General features: G+C 45.2%; 1 protein-coding gene across 1 annotated transcript; it reads left to right on the forward strand.

The window, feature by feature from the left end:
- The first annotated feature begins 5,712 nt into the window (after positions 1-5,712).
- Positions 5,713-20,060, forward strand: NCF4 (neutrophil cytosolic factor 4). The gene is made up of 10 exons (XM_081879521.1): positions 5,713-5,910; positions 8,845-8,929; positions 10,349-10,502; positions 10,796-10,866; positions 13,393-13,520; positions 13,658-13,715; positions 14,445-14,543; positions 15,008-15,138; positions 16,557-16,622; positions 19,501-20,060. The coding sequence occupies exons 1-10, from the start codon at positions 5,885-5,887 to the stop codon at positions 19,727-19,729; spliced, it is 1,047 nt and encodes a 348-aa protein (XP_081735647.1). The 5' UTR covers positions 5,713-5,884; the 3' UTR covers positions 19,730-20,060.
- The last annotated feature ends 1,500 nt before the right edge of the window (positions 20,061-21,560 follow it).

The following is a 21,560-nucleotide window of genomic DNA, read 5'->3' on the forward strand; positions in this document are numbered from 1 at the left end:
ATGCAGTACAATCCTATGCACATCTACACATGTGTAAGTCCCACTGTGTCCAATGGGGTTTACTCCCATGGAAGTGTGCACAAGATTGCAGTCTGAGAAGCCTGGGGCTTAATGGTTCAGATGATTTCCTCTTCCTTCTCTCTGCACCCTTTGTACTTTTCATCAATGCTGACATGTGAGGTCCAGGGTTATTCTCCATCATCACTGCAACACTAAAAGAGGCCCTATGTGCTCCTATCAGGGCTCTTCCTTTTTCTTTACACATCTGTAAGGGCTGGATCTACCAGTTGGCAGAGTGAGGCAGCCAGCTGATTTGGGTGTTACAAAGAGGCAGTAAACTATTTATTATGAGTTAGTTATTTAATTAGGTACACATGAATCTGCCTTATACATACACCAGCATTTTCTGCACTGACTGGCAGCAGCTCTCTGGTGTTTAAGGCAGGGGGCTCTCTCAGTCCCACCTGGAGATATGAGGGATTGAACCTGTGACCTTCTGCATGCAAAACAGAAGCTCAGCCTCTATGGCCATTCCCATTTTTTTTTCATGTTATCCTTTTTTTTTACAGCCAGGGAGGGGATGCTTGTAGAATCTGCTGTCTCAGCTGCCAAGATAACTTATCTGGCCTTGGGCACCATGCACCTTGACTTGGATGGATGGGTGAGTGTGGGGTACCATTTGTTGTTCTTCCTCAGTGTCAGGAGTCTGGGAATCCAATCCCCCTATGGTAGGCTTCCAGGAACAGATAGACAAGGAAGGTTCTTACCAATGTCTTTTATTCAATATTCACAGAGAGAGGCTTAGAAATGCAACTTCGTGGAGTAGTGGCGTTGCTCCGAGCAATCCCCACCCCCCTTCCCTCCTCAATCATCAACAGCACCACCCACCTTACGGTGGCTGCTTAGGGCCATTTGTCTCTGAGCTCATTGCTCTCCTACTTTCAATGCTCGCCGGGTTCTGGGAGAAGGGGGGTCTGGAATGTTTTCTAGTGATAGCGAGTCAGCCAGCTGCTCCAGCTCTGCTTCCCCCTCCTCTTCTCCCATTATTTCCCAACTTTGCTCCTCATCTACCTCTGAGCTGTGACCTCCTGCAAACCACTGTGGTAAATCTATACTTTCTTGCTCTTCTCTGGAAGCTTCAGGCTGGGGGTGGGGTGGTCTCCACCATTCCTCCTATCTGTCCAGTCCCTGACACTCAGGCAGTAAAATGTTGCTGTTGTTGTTGTTTTACACTGTCTCCAGCAGGTCCAGTCCAGAGGCATTTTGCTGCCTGAAACAAAAGAGAAGATGGTGGCTGAATCTTACTTGAGCCCTGGAAAACAGGACCACACCCTCTGGCTGCCCACTGTGAGATCAGGATTCTGGACTAGATGGGACATTGGCCTGATCCAGCAAGGGGCTTTTTCTGTTCTTATCAGTGGCTTTTTGAGCACAGGACAGGCATTTCACACACAGCTCAACACCTCACCACCACTCCACGTCCTGCAGCATCTGCTGCCTGAGGCTGCCACCTCCCTCTGACAAAATGGCAGGGCTAGCCCTGGCCTCCAAGTTCCTTTCAAAAGGAAGACATTTGTCTGACGATAGGTGCTCTAGCCTAGGCTTTTAGTGGTGCTCAGGAATATGCTGATGGTGTTTCGTGGCATCTCATTCCTCAACAATGTCTCTGAAGAGCAGCCAAGCAGCTCAAATGCAACATCCATTAATCTGTTCCTCTAGAGCAGCTCAATCTGGTGCTCAGAGAGGGGAAAACCTTGAAAGGAGATTTGTGGACTGTCTGCAGCAGACCTTGTCCAGCTCTCTTGTCTTGTCCTGGTCCAATGCCAGAGGAAGTGTGGGGCTCGTCAAAAGCTGCAGTACCCCGGAGAGCTCCAAGTAAGCAATTTGCTCCAGTCAGAGGTTGAAAGCAGAAGGAGGCCTTTAAAGTCCTAGTCCCCAGACTCCCTCCTCCAGCCTCTACCCCCTGGTGGAGAACATCAGAGGCCAACCCTCTGGCCTGAAGATGGGCACTCCTCTTCCTCCTCCTCCTCTGTTCTGTAGCCTCCTTCCCAATGCTGCTGGTGCCAGTGGGAATCTACATTCTGGGTCCGAGTGGTTCTTCTGGGGGCTCCTGTCCAGCAACCTCAGGCCCACTGGTGTCCTGGTCTCCAGTGGTCGGCTGAGAGCCCTGAACTTGATCTGGCTCCATAAGCTCTACAGCCTCTGGCTCTGTGTCTGGATTGCTGGTGGGTTCATGGGCCATGTCACATCCAGACACCCCAAAGGGTATGCAAAACAACAACAACACCTTAAACAGGGAACCTGCAGCTCACATTTTATTTTTAATCACTGTACTATAAAACATTAGTATATTGTACGGTCTGTATTGCAAAGAAAAGGCACGGCTAGTGTTGGGGTTGTGCATAAACCTCCAGGCTCCCCTGATCTAACCTACATCACCCTCAATCTTGTGAGGATACAATGCTGCTCTGCCCTCATCGGAAGACGACTGGGGTTCAGGTGTGCAAGAGAAATAAAACGCGCTCGCGATCTTAAGAGGCTGGGAAACCATGGCAAATCCCATAATGTAAAAGTCAGTGTGACAAAAGAACTTTGAAGTGTGTGGGAGATCCAGAGAAAGATGCTGTTTCTAAGGCTCAAAACAATTAATATCTGTCTGTGCCCTTGTTAACCTGCGCAGAGGCAAAAGCACAGAGCTGGTTCTTTAAATAGGCTTAAGCCCACAGCTCAAAAAGGCAAGCAATTAACCTGTGGAGAGGGCACAGCGAATACTGAAGAATTTATTTAGTGCCCCTTTTATAGCATTCCCTGGACAAAGAGAAAATACTTGAAAAGCTGGAGAAGGGTACCTCGAGGAGACACGACTTTGCATTTCAAAAATCACCTGGTGTTTCATAATCCTTACCTTTCCCCCCTTTGAATAGATATGGTACCTTATCTGGGATTGTTATCCTGCACACCGGATTCAAGTGTCTCTGAATTCAATAGGATTTACTTTTGAGCAGATATGCACAGGGCTGCACTGGCAACTTGGCTCTTGTGGATGTGAAACCTTGCACTGGTTTAAGGTGAAACCAGAACACACAGGAATTTCAAATAGATCTTAAGAACTGCTGATCTGATTCAGAAATAAATACTTTGTGACAAAACTATGTATAAAATCTGACAGTGGATATGCGTGATATTATTTCTGCTATATATCTGTGCTGTCTCAGGAACAATGCTCATGTCCTCTCCTGAATTCACCTCTGTTGGGATATTTCTTTTTTTTTTTTTACCAGAAAAATAAAGTGATGGAGAATCATATTGCTAAGCACTGCCAGATGCATTTAGAGCTGGAGATGTAATGCAATGTTGCCCCCACCAGAGAGGTAAAATTTAAAGACAGTTGAAGTCATAGGGGTTGGTGGGAAGAAAATTGAACTGTAAGCAGTACATTTGATCAAATCTTAAACTTCTGTTAAACCACTTTTAAGAGTGAAATGTTTGAAGGGTAACATAGGAAACACACCAATACCGTTCTGTGCTTCAGCAAATTTGTGAAGTATAAATACCTTAATTAAAATTACTATTGCAAATACATAGATATGCTGCATCCCAGGTCCTAGTCCTATACTCTAACCACTACACCAAACTGGCTCTGCATTTTTGAATTTCCTGCATCTCTAGATGAAACGTAAACCCTATCTTAGCTGAAATATGGATATGCAATCTAACAGAATTTGTTTGTTTTGACCTCAGGGTTATACACACAGTAAATGTAGGGGTGCCTCTCTCTTTCTTTCATCTCTCCCTAATTAACAACATTCACGTATGCAGGCCCAGAGCATGTGGCTTCCTCAAACGCTTTACATGCCATGTGTAAAAATAATCTCTCTTCCCCTTTCCCTCATGAACCAACAGGCCGGATCTAGCTTTTGTGCATGGTGATCTGGCCTCTCATGTCCCTCGGGTTTTCTGAGGAGGAAGCACAAGGACTGTGGTTAGAAAGTTCTGTTAACAGACTCCCCGGAGAAAGGAAAGGTGGTGCTGAGTCTGCCTTCTTCGGTTACATGAAGACTGGACACAGTCAGCATTGCTCGAGAAACAAAGGCCTCATCTGTGCTACACATTTAAAGCAATATCATGCCACTTTTAACCAGCCCATGGCTACCCTGCCCAAAGAATCCTGGGAGCTGTAATTTGTTAAGGTTGCTAAGACTCGTTAGGACATCCCCATTGCAAGGCTTCAGTTCCTAGAGTGGTTTAACAATCAATCCTTCTTCTCTGGAAACGCTGGGAAGGCAGACTGCTGTGGTTCCCTGCAGTGCAACAAAACCAGCACCTGGAATGTTTTTTTATTATTATTATCTGTTAACTTTCTTTCTGCTCTTTAGGAATGGTGAATTTTATTCTATGATTGTGTTTTGTCCCACTTGGATTTATTGATAATACTGATTTCTCCTCACCCCTTTGCCTTGTATTGTCGTTAGGGTTGCCACCCCATCCCTAGAAAAACAGGTTTGCCCCGTTTTTGCACCAAAGTGTCCCCTGTCCTATTCGGACTTCAAATGGGACACCTTTCCCACCGTATTCAAGCTTGGTGGGCCCAAAATGGCTGTTGCATCGCTGTTGGTGCGACTGACAAGAAAAAATTACATTTGCAGCTTTGTCTCCTTGGCATGTGAGCTCTGGAAGGCTCATTGAAAGGAATCTGGCCCTCAGTGGAGAGAGCCAGTGTGGTGTAGTGGTTAAGAGTGGTAGTCTCGTAATCTGGGGAACCGGGTTCGTGTCTCCGCTCCTCCACATGCAGCTGCTGGGTGACCTTGGGCCAGTCACACTTCTTTGAAGTCTCTCAGCCCCACTCACCTCACAGAATGTTTGTTGTGGGGGAGGAAGGGAAAGGAGAATGTTAGCCGCTTTGAGACTCCTTAAAGGGAGTGAAAGGCAGGATATCAAATCCAAACTCTTCTTCTTCTTCTTCTCTGTCCCCTCTCTGAAAATATAAGTGTCCCCTCTTTGCAGATATGAGCGCCAAGGTTCCCCTCCCACCACTCTAAGTGGCAGCACCACACTTTAAGGCCACTTTACATGCAAGAAGGGCCTGCAGATGGGCAGGTGGCCTGTAGAAAGTGTGCTGCAGCCTGGAGAAACTCAAAAGTCATCATTTATCTAAGCAGCGTTTCTGCCTAGCGAATATGCTCTCATTTTCACTTTAAACACCTTTGCATTTAACATGCAGGTTTCAAAAACCAAAACAGCATCAGAGGGGCAGTAGGAGGGGACTAATAATCAATAGGATCAGAATAGGCATGGAGGAGAGGAATTAACCCTTTCCTGCCAATTTAACCCCTCTTAAATGCAAAAATGCGTTTAACATCATCTGTCCTCATTTCACCCTGAGTGTATTCTCTGCCTGGCACATCCTGACTGATTCATTTTACATTTGTGCAAGTGGGTTCTTCAAAAAGGGGGTTGGGTGGGTTGCTGCCTTTTAAATGCTCCAGAGCCCAAATCTCACAGCTTTGTTCAGGTGTCAATATTTACTTGGGTAGGAAACTGGCTTCTATTGCAGTTTGGCCTTACTTGTGCATGTGTGTGTTTTAAAATAGGGTCAAGCATTTTTTACACAGGCATATGCACAACTGTTCTCTCTGTTTCAAAAGCCCCGTTCTTTCAGTTGCACTTCCTCAAATTGGATGAGGGAAGGGAAGGCCGATAAAAGGCAGACTCTTCTGAAAACAGAGAAGTATTCGGAGGTCTCTGAAGCCTCACAGAGAGTTTGCAGCGCACATTTTAGGCCAAGGCAGGGTGCTGAGTTTGCCTTGCCTGAGCTGTCCGAGGTGTGGAGAAGCTGAAGGACCATTAATCCCTTTGGCTCTCGTGCTGACAAGGAACTGTAGGAATGTCTCAGCAGCTGCGAGGTGAGAGGTGAGTCCCTCAGACACTTTCTCCTGGATACTCTAGCTTTCGCTTGAAAGAAAATGTCAGGAGCAAAGGGGGACAGGGGGCTCCCACATCTTTAATAGTTGTGTAGAAGAGGGCAGTGATGGTGGGCACCCATTGGAACTGGTAGCACAGAAGGCAGGCAGCCCAGCAATAGGTGGAGCCAGAGCCAATGACAGGCAGAGGCCATTAATCCTGGTTTTTCTTCTATCCTCCTCTCTGCTGAGTTCTGCAAAGAGGGGGAAGCTGCCAGGGCCACCCAGTGGACTGGATGTAAGTAAGAAAGCAGGCAGGTGGAGGGTGACTGAGGATAGACTGAGGTTGGTGGGGCACTGCTCCATTAGATTCAGTGAGGCAGCCTCCACTGGAAGATTGACGAGCAATCCTCTTCTACAAGACCAGGGGGCAGCAAACTTTTTCAGCAGGGGGCAGGTCCACTGTCCCTCAGACCTTGTGGGGGGCCGGACTTTTTTTGGGGGGGGGGGAATGAACAAATTCCTGTGCCCCACAAATAACCCAGAGATGCATTTTAAATAAAAGCACACATTCTACTCATGTCAAAACACGCTGATTCCTGGACCATCTGTGGGCTGGATTTAGAATGCAATTGGGCTGGATCCAGCCCCTGGGCCTTAGTTTGCCTACCCAGGTACAAGACTGTTGGAAATGCAGGAGCCTACAGTCCTCTTCTCATCTGGCCACTCTCATTTGAACAGCTCTCTGGAAAGTTTGTCTACTTGATCCAATGTTTGGATCTGCCTCTAGAAAACATAACAATGTCAAACACTGGTGAGCTTCTTTTGGGGGAGAGAGTCCTACGAGACCTGAGCAGATACTAAGGAGGCCCTGGTCTTAGATGCAAAAGAGGGCAGGACTCCTTTTGCAAGGAATACCTGGTAAAATTCCTTCTTCTACATAACTATTTGAGGAGTGAGAGCCCTGTCCCCTTTTGCAGCTGGCCCCTCTAGTTTTAAATTATAAACTGTTTCAATTCTTCAACCCAGTGGTGGGGAATCTTCAGGCTGCAGGCCTAACCAGGCCAGTCAGGTATCCTCATCTGGTCCACGAGGCTGCTTTGGCCAAACCATCGTTACCTGCCCTTCACCTGATGTCATATAAGGTTAAGGTAAAGATGTGCTTGGGCCAAACTGGAGGTTAAGCTAACCCCTTTCCAGCCCCGTGAGGAGCGTGGGGAGCATTCGTGCAACACACTTACACACTGCAGCTGACACATTTATGTGTCGCCACACACAGTTTGGAAAGCTCTGCCCTAAAGTAACCTCCTGTCCTCAGGTGCAGTAGGGAACACTGACCCATCACTGTGGGGATTCGAACCACCAACCTTCTGATCGGCAAGCCCAAGAGGCTCAGTGGTTTAGACCACAGTGTCACCCACGTCCTCTATTTTTACCTTTTTACCTTTTCCATCACCGCTGTTCAGTTGGCTATTTTAGGTGGAATGGTACAGGTTGCCATCTTGTCCTTTGCCTCAGGTAGCAAAATATCTTGCTTGTTTCATTCATTCATTCATTCATTCATTCATTCATTTGATTTCTTACCCATCCTTCACCATAAGGCCCAAGGGCAGGTTACAGCAATATATTGTAGTATGCAGTTTTAATTGTTTATAACAGTTACAATTATAAGAACAAGTGAAACCATTTCAACCAAAACAGAGCAGTCTAGATTCAGCAAGAGAGGTGGGTCCTGCAAAAACACAATGCTTTACCTGCCAAAGGGGAAAGCTATTCAGTTTATGGTGAATGTTCTACAACAGAGGTGCTAGGTGAACCTCTGTGGCGAGGGAGTTCCACAATTTAGGAGTGCCACCAAGAAAGCCCTCTTCCAGGTCAACCCCCCCCCCAACATTTCTGAGAGTGGTGGAACTATCAAATAAGCCTCTTTGCCTGCCCCAGCACCCAATGTGTTCTGTAGGGATGGAGGTGGCCTTTCAGCTAGACACCAACTTGGATGGCTTTAAAAGAGGAGTTGAAGGCTATCAATGGCAGTTAGCCATGATGGCTCTGCTCTGCTTCTATGCTTGGAGGCAGCAATGCTTCTGAATACCAGTTGCTGGAAACTGCAGGAGGGGAGAGGACTCTTATGCTTGGGGTCTGCTTCTGAGTTTCCCACAGGTGGCCACTAAGAGAACAGGATGCTAGATGGGTCATTGACCTGATCCAGCAGGCTCTTCTTGGGTCCTTATGTTCTTAGATTTGGGGGGCCGAAGTAATTTAGGGCCTGGATACCAATGTGACTATTGTTTGTGCTTTTTCATTCTATGTACAGTCATACCTCGGGTTCAGGCTGTGTTTTTTTGGGTTACGGACCACCGAAACCCGGAAGTACCAGAACAGGTTACTTCTGGGTTTTGGCGGTCGTGCATGTGCAGAAGCACTAAATTGTGCTTTGTGCATGCGCAGAAGTGCCAAATTGCAACCTGTGCGTGAGCAGACACACTGCTGCGAGTTGTGAATGCTGTGGGTTGCGAACGTGCATCCCGCATGGATCACGTTCGCAACCTGAGCGTCCACTGTATTATTCGTATTTGTAATACACCCTGATTTTTAATTCATAGGTGGGTGGGGTAGATGTCTCTTGCATCATGACTGCCACCACAGTAACGGCTGTCATCGTCTTCACTAATACAATATTGCCCCAAATATAAGCCACACTCCCCCCCCCCCAATTCTGATCGTGAAAACTTAGAGTGCGACTTATACCATGACCTTATGCTGCCAGCAAAGTGGCATGGGTCCCCACCCCCCCCAGAAGCAGCCCGGGAGCCCGGGGCAATGGCACCCATCCCGTCTGCGTCTCCTAAGCCTCCTCCAAGCTGCCAAATTTTAAAGGTACAGCTTATTTGCGGGTGTGGCTTATATTCAGGCCGATATGGTAATCTCTTCACTTGTTTTCCAGTGATTTTGACCAGCTTCCCGATGATGTGCCTGTTTCTGCTAACATCGCAGACATTGAGGAGAAGAGAGGCTTCTCTAGTTACTACGTAAGAGAAGGACTTTTCTTATGAGTTTTGATCTGGGGATTGATGGGGAAACTGGAACTGCAGGAAATGTTTCCTTTTTGGGCAAACAGAATGTATCATTTCACAAAAGGAACATTTCACATGGGAAATTACTTGCTTCACAGCACTAAATTTCACAATACAGTACTGTGATGACTGATGGTTATTACACAGCCTTATCTGTTAGACTATTTCAAACATAAGCAAACGTCCCTGATAATGTAATCCTGTACATTCTGAATGGGGAACCTGCCTCCTTCCAGATGTTGTTGTGCTACAACTCCCATCGTTGGCCATGCTGGCTGGGGACTGATGAGGAGTTGTAGTCTAACAATATCTGGAGGGCCACAGGTTCTTCGCTCTGCCATAGATGTTTACTCAGAAGTACTTTGGCCACCTCATGAGAAGAGAAGACTCCCTGGAAAATACCCTGATGTTGGGAAAGATTGAGGGCACAAGGAGAAGGGAATGACAGAGGACGAGATGGTTGGACAGTGTTCTTGAAGCTACAAACATGAGTTTGACCAAACTGCGGGAGGCAGTGGAAGACAGGAGTGCCTGGCGGGCTCTGGTCCATGGGGTCACGAAGAGTTGGACACGACTAAATGACTAAACAACAACAACAAAAGCCCCTGAGATACTCAGTGGGACTTAATCACAGGGAATTGTGCATAAGATTCTGCCTAAATATGCATTAGGACATAATGCTAAACCATAGTTTAGTGTTATGTGAATGAACTTGGGAGCAGAAGCTCTTCCCTCCCACCTCCTCTGGAGCAGCCAAGCCGAGGAAATAAGATGTGTTCATTTCTGTTTTCAGCTAACCATGGTTTGAGATTATGTGCAGAGCAGACAAACTATGATTTGTGTTAGCTATGGTATGAGGAAACAAGGCCACTTCAACCTGAGCCTAAACCACAGTTAACATTAATCCTGGTTCTGGGTTTGTACATAACAATAAACTACAGTTCTCTGAGAATTGAAGCCTAAATGGTTGTATCAAGTTCTCAGTATTCAGTGCAAAACCCACTTATACTCCAGCGCCACTGAGAAAGTCAAGCACAGAAAGATGGTTTGCATATTTGTATGTTCCTGTCTTTCCCCTGCCTGTTTTAAGGGTATAAGAAGCTTAAGCTAAGTCAGGCTACAGGTCCAATTAATTCACACCCCATAGTTCTTTTCCAGGGATGTGGAATCTGCAACGCTCCAGATGTTGTTGGACTCCAACTCCCATCAGCTGCAGCTTACATAGCCAGTGATGGGAGATGATAGGAATTGTAGTCCAGCAACATCTGAAGGGTCACATGTTCTTCATCCCTGGTCTATTTTGACAATAGTTTTCTAGGCCTTTCCAAGTCACGCTGCCCAATGTCCTTTAACTGGTGTCTTCTTCTCTTCCAGGTCTTTGTGATCGAGGTGAAAACAAGAGGTGGAGGCAGGTATATGATATTCCGCCGTTACAGCCAGTTCTATAACTTGCATGCCAAGCTAGAGGAAAGATATGGTTCAGAAAGCAAAAACAGTCGCTTTTGCTGTCTACTCCCTGTCCTGCCTGGTAAGACATAAAAACTTTCCTATACCTATCTTTCATTCTTAGATAAAGCTTTTAAAGAAATATCCAAAGTGGCTGAGTAACTGAATAACAGTAAATTCAGATGCTTCCCATGTGTTCCTCCTTTGGATTTTCTGGCACTTGTGTCTGGAGATGTATGAGGAATTCATTATTTATGAATTCAGATACAAACTGCCCTGATCTATACCTACCAGGCTAATGTGTAGGTATAGATCAGAATGTAATTATTCTTTGGATTTCACGCTTTCTGGATCTCTTAATTTGGTGTTTTCCAGGAAAAGTTTATGTTGGTGCAAAGAGGGAGATTGCTGACAGCCGAATCCCAGTACTCAATGCGTACATGAAGGTAACTCTGGGCAGAACTGTCCACACTGGTGCATGAGGTTGTCTTTATATTGGATCATAAACTGAATGCAAAACCTATTCAGGGTATGAGTGAGCACTATTCCACTCTAACAGCATTCAAATATGGCTCAAAAAACTGGGGAAGCACCAAGGCAAAGAATTGCATTTGTTTCATATGAACTTTGCCGTCACGGCTTCCTCCAAAGAATTCTGGGAACTGTAGTTTGGTGAAGGAGCTCAAAATGGTTCATTGGTGATCACTGGCCACCCTTTTAGAACTATAATTACCAGAGGTTGCTGAGGGAAGGAAATGACCGCTAAACCAGCTTGAATATTATTATTTTCCTTGCTGCATTTGGCTTCGCTAAAGGACACTAAAGAAAGCCATCCATTTTGTAGGAATGAACCCATGCCAAATTCATAGATTTTAAAATCACTCCTCCACACATACAATGGGGCCACTATGAACATGTACAGGAATTTTCATTTTCGATTTAACAAGATTTATATACCCCATAATGATTATGATATAACTTACCTATGTGTAGTAGTAGTAGTAGTAGTAGTGGTAGTAGTAGTAATAATAATAATAATAATAATAATTTATACCCTGCCCATCTGGCTGGATCTCCCCAGCCACTCTGGGTGGCTTCCAACAAAATATTAAAAATACAATAAAACAATACACACACACACACAGTTTTATTGTATTTTTAAAATAATAATAATAATAATAATAATAATAATAATAATAATAGATATAATAACATTTTTAAAAATGTAGATGAAGCCAACAGTTTTCTAAAATATAATGTGGGCAAATATGAGGTAAAACTAATTTTTCTCTTGCATCATCAGATCACATAATTTCAGCTCAGCCGTTATGTGCTAACCTGACAACTTTGGCTTAACTTCATATCAGGAAAAGGCTAAGGAAACCTGCAAGAACTTGCCTTCTCATCATGGGGAAATAACTCACAATAAATGGGTTATAGTACCCGACCTCCCATTCAGACACTTAGGCCCAAAGTGCAACTTCAAGCCTGTAGTTGCCCAACTCTGACCTAATAGTTGAGAGGATTCTGCACAGTAGTGGGTAGTCCTAGCATGCCCCTCACATGTTCAGGGATTATGTGAGGGGACTGCATTTGCAGTTCCCACCCCATAGGTACAGCTTTATAGTCACACAGAACTCTTTGCGTGGCAAGTTCCCGCCCCCCACCAGGATAAATAAAGACACGAGACACCATAATTAAGGTTAATTGGGCGAATTAGGCCACAACTTTATTGAATTCAGGAACGAGAGGCGTTGGCTTAGGCATTGGTCCTATCGACTATCCGGCTCCAGCCCATTTGCTGGAGACACGGGGAAGGGTTAACACTTTATTGGCGGAGTCTCCTGCCGAGGCACGTCGACTAGGAGCTCCCCCGGGTCACCGCTCTGGGGCGTGCCTTTGGCCCACACCTCCATAGGCTTCGGACAGGGCCACACCCCCCGGAGTCCTTTAACGGACCACCCTTCGCTCACTGGGGGGAGGTGATGGCGTTCCTCCCCCCCCACATCCTCTTAACCCCTTCTTACCAATGCCTACCACCAATGCCGAAAAGTTGTGACGAGTTGCTACGAGGTAGGCGAAAAACCAAAAGGCTACAAATTGCCAATTGGGAAAAATTCCTACCATGCCCCTTGTGGCGACAGACTTAAGTCCATAGCAAAGTCAAAGACCTACCTAAAGCATACCTAAAGGGAGGGAGGGTGGGAAAACGTGAGGGCTAGCCGGCGAAAAGAGGGCGAGCCCCCTCTGTGCCGGCCCTAAATAGGGCAGACCCAGCCGGGATTCCCCTGTTCTCGCGGGGGCTGAAACCAGCCCCCGCTCACGTGGGGGTGGGCGTGAAGCCCGCAACCCCACCTCCTGGGCAGGCCGGAAGTGGCTTTCTCCTTAATGTTGTACATATATCAGTGTTTAAGAAGTGGGGCCAATACACAAAATCCTACTTCACTTCCACATATTCATTGTAAGGTAAAAGGTAAAGGACACCTGGATTGTTAAATCCAGTCAAAGGCAACTATGGGCTTGCGGCGCTCATCTCACTTTCAGGCCAAGGGAGCTGGCATTTGTCCACAGACAACTTTCTGGGTCATGTGGCCAGCAGAACTAAACTGCTTCTGGCACAACGGAACACCATGACGGAAACCAGAGCGCACAGAAATGCTGTTTACCTTCCTGCAGCATTGGTACCTATTTATCTACTTGCACTGGGGTGCTTTCGACCTGTTGTTTGGCAGAAGCTGGGACAGAGCAATGGGAGCTCACCCGTCGTGGGGATTCAAACCTCCAACCTTCTGATCAGCAAGCCCAAGAGGCTCAGTGGTTTAGACCACAGCGCCACCTGCGTTATATTCATTATAGATGGGTGGGGTGGGGGTAAACAGCCCCAGAGATATCTTCTGTTGCTCTGGAACAGAATCTTATCAGGGGTCATGCCCCATATTCATATACCCCCCTCTCGTTTTCCTTTGACCCAGAAATTGCTTAGCTTCCCAGCCTGGTTGCTGCTAGATGAAGATGTCCGATTGTTTTTCTACCAGTCGGAGTTTGACAGTCAGCAGGTACCTCAGGGGCTGCGAAGGCTTCGCCCACGTACCCGTCGCGTGTGAGTATCTCCTCCCCAGTCTTTCTGCCAAATAAATAAGACATCTCCCCTATTTTTTTACCTGCCTGGAATTTAATCCTGTAGCTTCATGGCCATACATCCAAATGACACATTGCTCTCCCTTTTCTTGGTGACAGCAAGAGCGTTTCACCCCAGGAACCTGGCTTTGACCGACTGGCAGCCCCACGGGCAGAGGTGGGTACCTTATACAGCAAGTCGCAGAGGTGTATAAGATTGAATTTCTTTGAAGATATGGAATGTAGGGGCTCATCAACACTTCCCTTGTCCTATGCCTGGAAAGCATGTGTCTGAGCAGTTTCCCATGTTTTCTAGGTCTGGGTCCAAGCAGTTTTGCCTTTGCCCTGCTGCTTGCCCCCAGAAAACCCACACTCCAGCACTAAATTGGGACAAACAGCAATCCACCAAAAACCTGATTGCCATTTCTTCTGATTCAATATTAAACATCAGGTTTCCTTGGGGGAAAGTGGTGGAGCATATGGGGCCCTATGTTTCTAATACCAAAAAGATTGTTAAACTAACGTAGCCTGAGTTACCCAGCTTGTGCAACTAAGTATTTTGGCTTAGGAGAGCATATTGTTTAGATACCATGGGTCACCCTAGTTTGGGATTCATAAACTAACCTTAAACTCTAGTTTACAATCCTGGCTTGATCCTAACTTGTCTGGGAGCAACAACCCAGAGTGCTGGGTTTTCACGTTGTGAGAAACCAAGCTTAATAGATAGGAGAAATATAGTTGAAGTTAAGGTGTGTGTGTGTAATAGAATAATAAACTCTGCAATCTCATTTATTGGACATCCCCTTCAATGATTGGAACTATGGGGATGTGATCTTTATCTTCTGTGAGCCTAGACTCAATCCATTCCTCCAGTTCTGTTACTTTATTTGTTTGGTTCTTTCGATAGGCACTGTTTGATTTTACTGGGTCCACTAAACTGGAACTGAGCTTCAAGAAGGGAGACTTGATTTATTTGCTCAGCAGGGTCAACAAGGACTGGTTTGAGGTAAATATCAAGGCCTTATCTGATCATATATTACTGGCTTGATTTCTAATGTCTACCCAGCTTGGAGTGTGCTTTTAATCAGGGGGTGGATTAGCTTTATTGCCATTGCTGGATAGATAAAGACACCACCAAATTTTGAGGATGGATTTGTGATTCCACTCCAGGTCAGAAGTGTGTGTGTTTTAAATGGACAATCCAGACAGCTGTGTTGTTGTGCATAGTTTGCTGCTTTTTGGCCAGAATTTTGTCATTAATGGCACATCCATATTTGGGCATTTTACTTACTGCCCTAGTCTTCTGCAGCTCATTTCCCAGCACCCTCATTCCCTCTTATGAAGATCTCCTTTTCACTACGCTCATTAAAGGAGATCCTGTGTCACATCCATAGTCAACAAATTCTCGCGCAACCATAGAGGTGTGCCATCCTTTTAAAGACATTGCTTGTCCCCACCATCTTGTCCCAGGGAACTGTCCGAGATGCCACTGGAATTTTCCCAAGTGCTTTTGTGGATATCATCAAAGAACTCCCACAGGAAGAGGACACCATCAACTGGCTGCGCTGCTATTATCATGATGACAATGTCAGCAGCATCAGGTAGTGCGGGGTGGGGAAACTTCTTCAGACACGGGGCCACCTTGTGTTCTGGGTAACCAATAGTGGGTGGGGCCAGAGGCAAAAATGGGTGGAGCAAAGAATGTAAATTCACTAGGATAGTTTCCACATGCACTTCTTCCTATCCTCCACCCAGGCAAAGGAACGACATTGTTAGAGGTCAGTGACACACTTCAGCCAGGCGAAATATTCAAGGAGGGGCATTGTCTGGGGAAGATGTGTGGTTTGGGGAGAGTGCTGAGGGCTGGATAGAAAGGCTTGGAATTGCTGCTTCTGGGGAGCTATTGCAGCAACCTGGGTTGACTCTTTGTTTATTTTTATTTATTAAATTTGTATACCACCCTTCATCTCAGGGCAGTTCACAAAACATGAAAATACAAGATAAAAACGCAAAATACATAATAAAAACAACACCCCCACAAACCAATAATGCTCCCCATTGCTTCCCACAAACATATTTGAAAAGGGTATCAGATGTTAATCAGCCCAAGGCCTAGTTGCCTCTGCTGTAAATTCAGCAGATGGTTTTAGGAAACTGCTGCCTCTTGAATCCTCCCACCTAACAATATGGGAATTAATAGTTCTGACATAGCTTGCAAGGTAGTTGTTAGAGATACTAGATAATGCACCTGATTCATTGCTCTGAATGTTGTTGTTGTTGCAAAATGCTAATCTTTATGCTGAGTTGGGGAGAGAACTTGCGTATTCAAGAACCCCTGAAGTCTTATATGCAGTGTTTCCACAAAACCCGGCCATTTAAACACACACATGCCTTTCTTACTGGAACATGGGATGTTTGTATATTTGCCATTTAAGCGCTGATATAATGTCAGGTTTTTCCAGATGACCTATTTGGTGAGCATTTTTCCCAATTTGTTTGCACAAAGTTTGCCACAAGATTTTACAAAGTCTGCTGTTTGTTGAGCATGCTTTCTGTTTTGGTTGCAGAGAGGTTATCATACCCTCCAACATTTCTCCAATGAAAATAAGGACATCCTAAGGAAAAGTGGGACATTCAAGGATCAAATCAGAAACTGGGACGGCTTTTCTAAATCAGGGACGTCCCTGGAAAATAGGGACACTTGGAGGGTCTGGCTTATAAGACGTTGTATTAAGCAATTGTTATCCCACACTTTCTTGTGCATTTCCCCATTACTTTCCCTTCTGCAGAAAGGCCCGATTTCCTTTTGGAACTGGATTTGTCCCGCTAGAGCACCAACTCCACTTTAATGTACAACTTGATTTTTCTGGTCTGTGATCAAATCCCTTCTGCAAAACAGCCACAGTTTGGAAAGGGGCCACAGACTGAGTTCAAAAAGTGAAGTGCAAGCAAGCTCTTCCTGTTGGATTTCCTCTTTTGCACTTCCGCTGCAAGCTGACCTTGTGCCTCTCTCTTTTAGGGACATATCGGTGGAGGAGGACCTGAGCAGCACCCCACTATTCCAAGACCTCATGGAATTAATAAGGTAAAAAGCACAGAAAGAAAGAGCTCTCTCAGGCAAAATACACTTAAATCATTTGCTCTTATGTGCACTTTGCTGAAATTCCAAATGACCTCTGCAATTGTATCTGGGAAAGATTTTCTGTATTAGGAGTTGAATTGCTTCCAAAATAACTGAAAGAATCCCTTCATATTTTTTTTATTATTATTTTTTGCTCTTAACAAGTGGAGGGAGTCTTCTGTTCCTTGAAGCTGTTTGTGCTGCTCTTCTCTTTGGAACTTTGAATGGGGAAATTTGTGTCTTTAGTTTGCCATTCCAGTGCAAGTCTCTAGTGTAGGGTATGCTCACACTGCTATTAGCGCGCATAGTCCCCTTACCTAATACTACGTACTGTCCTGGTTTGCACTCCGCTTCCTTTATTTAGTGCCAAATTTAGCAGCTCATTAAACAGATAAATTGGTAAGTGTGTCCATTAGTGCTAACTTTAGCATAGGATCTTTCTTCCTGCTCACTGTCTTGTCCTTCCTGCTTTGCTCATATTGGGATGCTTGATATGGCTTTGCACATGTGCTTGTGAGTTAATCTGATTTTGGTCCTGTGCACTACTCAACTACTTTCACAAAGGAAACTTTAACTTTTAATTTAAAGGGCATAGGCGCCACAACATTAAAGGCCTGGTCCCTATTTTGTGCAGAATGGACATCACTATAAGATGCTGTCTGCAGGAGGCCCTTACTGAGGGAATGCAGTGTTCAATACTGTAGGGTATATAAAGACTGATAGGCTATTTCAGGTATCCTGGTCCCAAACTATACAAAGCTTTATACACCCAAACCAGCACCTTGAACTTAGCCCAGTAGCTAATTGGTGACTCATGGTATAAACATGGTGATGATATCCTTCCCCAGTGACCAGCCTCAAGGGCAGTACCACACAGAGCACATTGCAGTAATCTAGCCTGGATGTTACCAGTTCACGGATGACCACGTTATGAGAATAGAAGGAAGAATAAAATGTAACTATTTAGAGAGAGAGAGAGAGAGAGAGAGCGCGCTACAACCAATCAGGAGAGGATGAAATATGTACCAGTATGTGCCGCAAATCAGTTGCACAGCACACACCACTTCAAGAATGTATATTGTCCAAGGACAGCCAGAACCAATGGTCCAGGGACAAATACTGCTTGCAGCTGAAGTTCGCTGATGAAGATGGAGTCTGAGAACTGAGTCAACCATGTCACCATTTTTAATGAAGTTGAAATTTGTGTGGAGGACCACAGGAAACTTTCACATGTATGGAAACTAACTTGGTTTGGCCTACTTGTTTGCATTTGTGAGCGTGTGTGTGTGAGAGAGAGAGAGAGGGTTGGGGGGTTGGAGTGGGAATGGCTTTAAAAGATTTAGACAGATTCCTGGAGACAGTGCTTTCAATGGCTACTAACCATAATGGCTACGTTCTACCTCCCCTGTCAGAGGCAGTATGTCCCTGAATTCCAGCTTCTTGGAATTGTATGTGGGCAGAGGGTTGTAGCGCTCATGTCTTGCTGGCAGGCTTCTCACAGGCTTTTGGCTGGCCACTGTGAAAACAGGATGCTGGACTATAGGGGCCATTGGCCGGATTCAGCAGGCTCTTCTTCCATCCTAAAAATCAGCCACACCCACAGGGCACTGTTTTTATACCCTGCCACCCCCAGGTCACACTACAAAGCCTTCACATCTCTCTCTTTCTCCCTCTCTCCCTCTCTCTCTCTCCCCCCCTCTCCCTCCCTCCCTCCCTCCCTCCCTCCCAGCTTGGTCTCCTCAGGAGTTGTTGCCAGGACTAAACACAGGAACGTTTGCTTTTGTGTATGGCTGCCCCATGTGGTGAATGTTCAGAATTTCATTTTGGAACATTTGCTTTGCAAAAACATGTATGCTAAGCTTGCAATTTATGCAAGGGTTCAGTTCCTGGGAACTGCACACAAACACCAAAAATGTGTATAGCCAGGAAGGCCCCTTAATCCCGTTAAAAAAATAAAATCCAATGAAGAAAAAAACACCACTTACCAACAAATGATGGCTGTGTTACTTAGTCTTCCTCTTCCTCTTCTGAGCCTGGTGTTGCTTCAGGGAATGAAATTACAACGGGGGTGGGGGTGGGGTTTCACCGGTAGCCAGTAAAGAAGACGGTAAGCTTGGCCGTGGTCCAGCTTCAGAGCTGGGGTCGGTTTCTAGATTATGTCCCCTTGCTCTGAGACCACCTCTGCCTGTTCTCTGTGCTCTCGCTGGGCCCTATATCAGTCTCTGACTCTCTGACAACACCCAAACACTCTCCCAAGGTTAGTGCAGTTGCTGATGGGATTGCCAGCTCCTGACATTTTTCTACTGTGCATTTTGATTTTTCCGGTGTTTTTCCAATTTCTTTATTTTCCAATCGCCTGTGTATTGTTGTGTTTGTGTAAGAAAGGTGAGTGTAAGTTGTGGGCTTGCTGTATACTAGGCACAATTGCACAGAAGAGCATGTACATCTGCAGACATTTGCACTGAAATTCTTTTGAATTTTCATGAGGACTTTAGAAAAGAAAATCACAAACAGATGTGGAAATATGGGTAACTAAACTTTAGTAAAATGAGAAACCCAAAGAAATGAAAAATGGAAAATGAACACCTCAGGAAAAACAGAGACTTCCCCTTGCCATGTAAGTTTGGCTTGCTCTGTTCAAACAAGCAGCCCCCTGACTTGCCTTCTGAGATTGTGTGGTTCAGGGGTGGAGGACTACATTCACTGGTAGCCTTTGAGAGGTCAGGGGTCAGGGTGAGTGGGACGAGAGGCAAAACTGGCCAGAGCAGTGGCTTTACCTTTGTGCAGTAGGTTGTAGGTTATCAGGAGAAGCCATACGATTAAAGTCTTCCTCTTTTTCCAGGCGAGCGTTTGCACGTGACGATATTGCCCTGAATTACCGTGATGCTGAGGGCGATCTGATCCGCCTGCTGTCTGATGAGGATGTTGTACTCATGGTGAAGCAGGGCAGGAGTTGGCCTTTTGAGAAGCACATCTTCCCGTGGAAACTGCATGTTACTCAGCAAGATGATTACAGTGTCTATGACCCAGCGGGAGCTGGAATTGCAGCACAAACAGCAACAGGACCATGATCCTTGTTGTTTGTGCTGCTCAAGAGGGGTGGTAATACAACAACCTGGAACCATGTGGAACTGTCCTGCAGGACTTTCTTTATATTTTACTACACATTTTCTTTGGTTAACAATATGCATTGCATTATCACAGAGGGTTATTCTGGGTTTCTCCTAAATACGGGTCCTCGTGTTGAGTTAGACTGTACCCACGCACCTCTCTTCTTGTGGGCTTTTTGGCTACTATGTTCTTGATGTAGAAGATTATTATTATTATTATTATTATTATTTTATTATGTTAATGTAAGTTATATGATAATATTGTATTGTAGTAAAAAAGTTACTATAAGCATGCTCTGGGTTCTGTCAGTCATTTTTAGGTTCTAACAATCTCATGATAGTATTATATTATGGTTAGCAGCTACAACAGTTTCCTTTAGCTCATTTAAACATGAGTTTAAGATTCATTTCTCTGGCTACCCTGTAAATAAATGTCTTTACTCGGGTATCCAGCTATATGCAAGCTTATGTTTACCAAGGCATCTATTTATGTACAAAGACTAATCAAAGATGGGTTTTTAAAGAACGCTCGTTTACAGCATTGTTGGTTTCACTGAACTATAGAGCATGCCAGAGCATAATTCTTTTTTGAAACATCATTCCCTCTGCTTCTGATGCTTAGACTGTGAGTGACAATGCTTATGCTGTTAGAATGGTACCGCTTGCATACAAGGGCGAGGTAGCAGCGGGATTGAGTAGGTGGCCACTGACTACGTTTCAACACTCCTGGGTGGTTTTTGTTAGTTTGCTGCTTCAATAATCACACTGATGTACTTGGGGAAAGGGGTTTAATTGCTGGGAATTAGTGTGTGTTGTGTGTTCACTTTTTATTCTATTCTATTGTATGTGATTTTTAAAAAAATAGTTTATGACCTTAGAATGTGTTGTATGTCACCTTGAGAACTTTGTGGTATTCAGCTAACAGAGAAATCCCTGTGACTTCTTGCAGGACAGATCCCCTGTTCTTCTGAATATCTTGATCCTTGAACCCCTGGACAGGGCTCTGGCCTCTCTGGGGCAGCAGAATTTTGAGCCACCGGGCAGGCATGATAGGAACGGGACGATGAGATACCAGACACATGTGCAGGGATAACATACTTAGAGAATGGTGGTTGAATCTTAAAGACTGACAATGCTAGCAAATAAGACAAACAAGATTTCAACTAGACAAGGGGAAGAGATTTTCCAGGGAAAGGGACCTCAAAATATGGGGGCTGCCTCTGATATGTAAGGAGAGTTGAATTTATACCACCAGTGTAAAGCTAGGTGGGTATGGGTAGACAGATTTCATTTCTTCTGGTTTTTTTTTCTTCATACCAAAATCCAAAAGTACTTTTATTCAGAAACAACACTCACCAGTTTCAAGGGAACTTGGAGCTGATACAGACATGAGTGTCCTTCATGGCAGTGTGGGGGTGGGGGGATCCAAAACAATAGCATGTTGTGTTTGCAGCTGTGCTAAGCGGTCAGATTGAGAGAGTCAGCATGCATTCAAGGAAAAGGGAAGTTCTAGTCCAGAGGAAGTGGGATTGAGCAATTAATAACAGACCGTGCAAACTGCCTTGGCATGGTTTAGGAGCCACCCACATTTTAAAAAACCCCCAAACACCTTTCTTTTGAAGTGTGTTTCACTGATACTACCACAATGCAGTTTGAGTGGTGGATTCTCTGCAACAGAAGTACAACCTGGAAGGAAGATGTCTGTAAATAGCTCCCTTTAGGTACTGCATTGGATCACTGTCCTACTACCCATCAGCCTGCTAAATATTTCCTGGATGGAGGATTGAGGGCA

The sequence above is a fragment of the Podarcis erhardii genome (genome assembly GCF_964252035.2).
Source record: "Podarcis erhardii genome assembly, chromosome: 10".
NCBI lineage: Eukaryota > Metazoa > Chordata > Lepidosauria > Squamata > Lacertidae > Podarcis > Podarcis erhardii.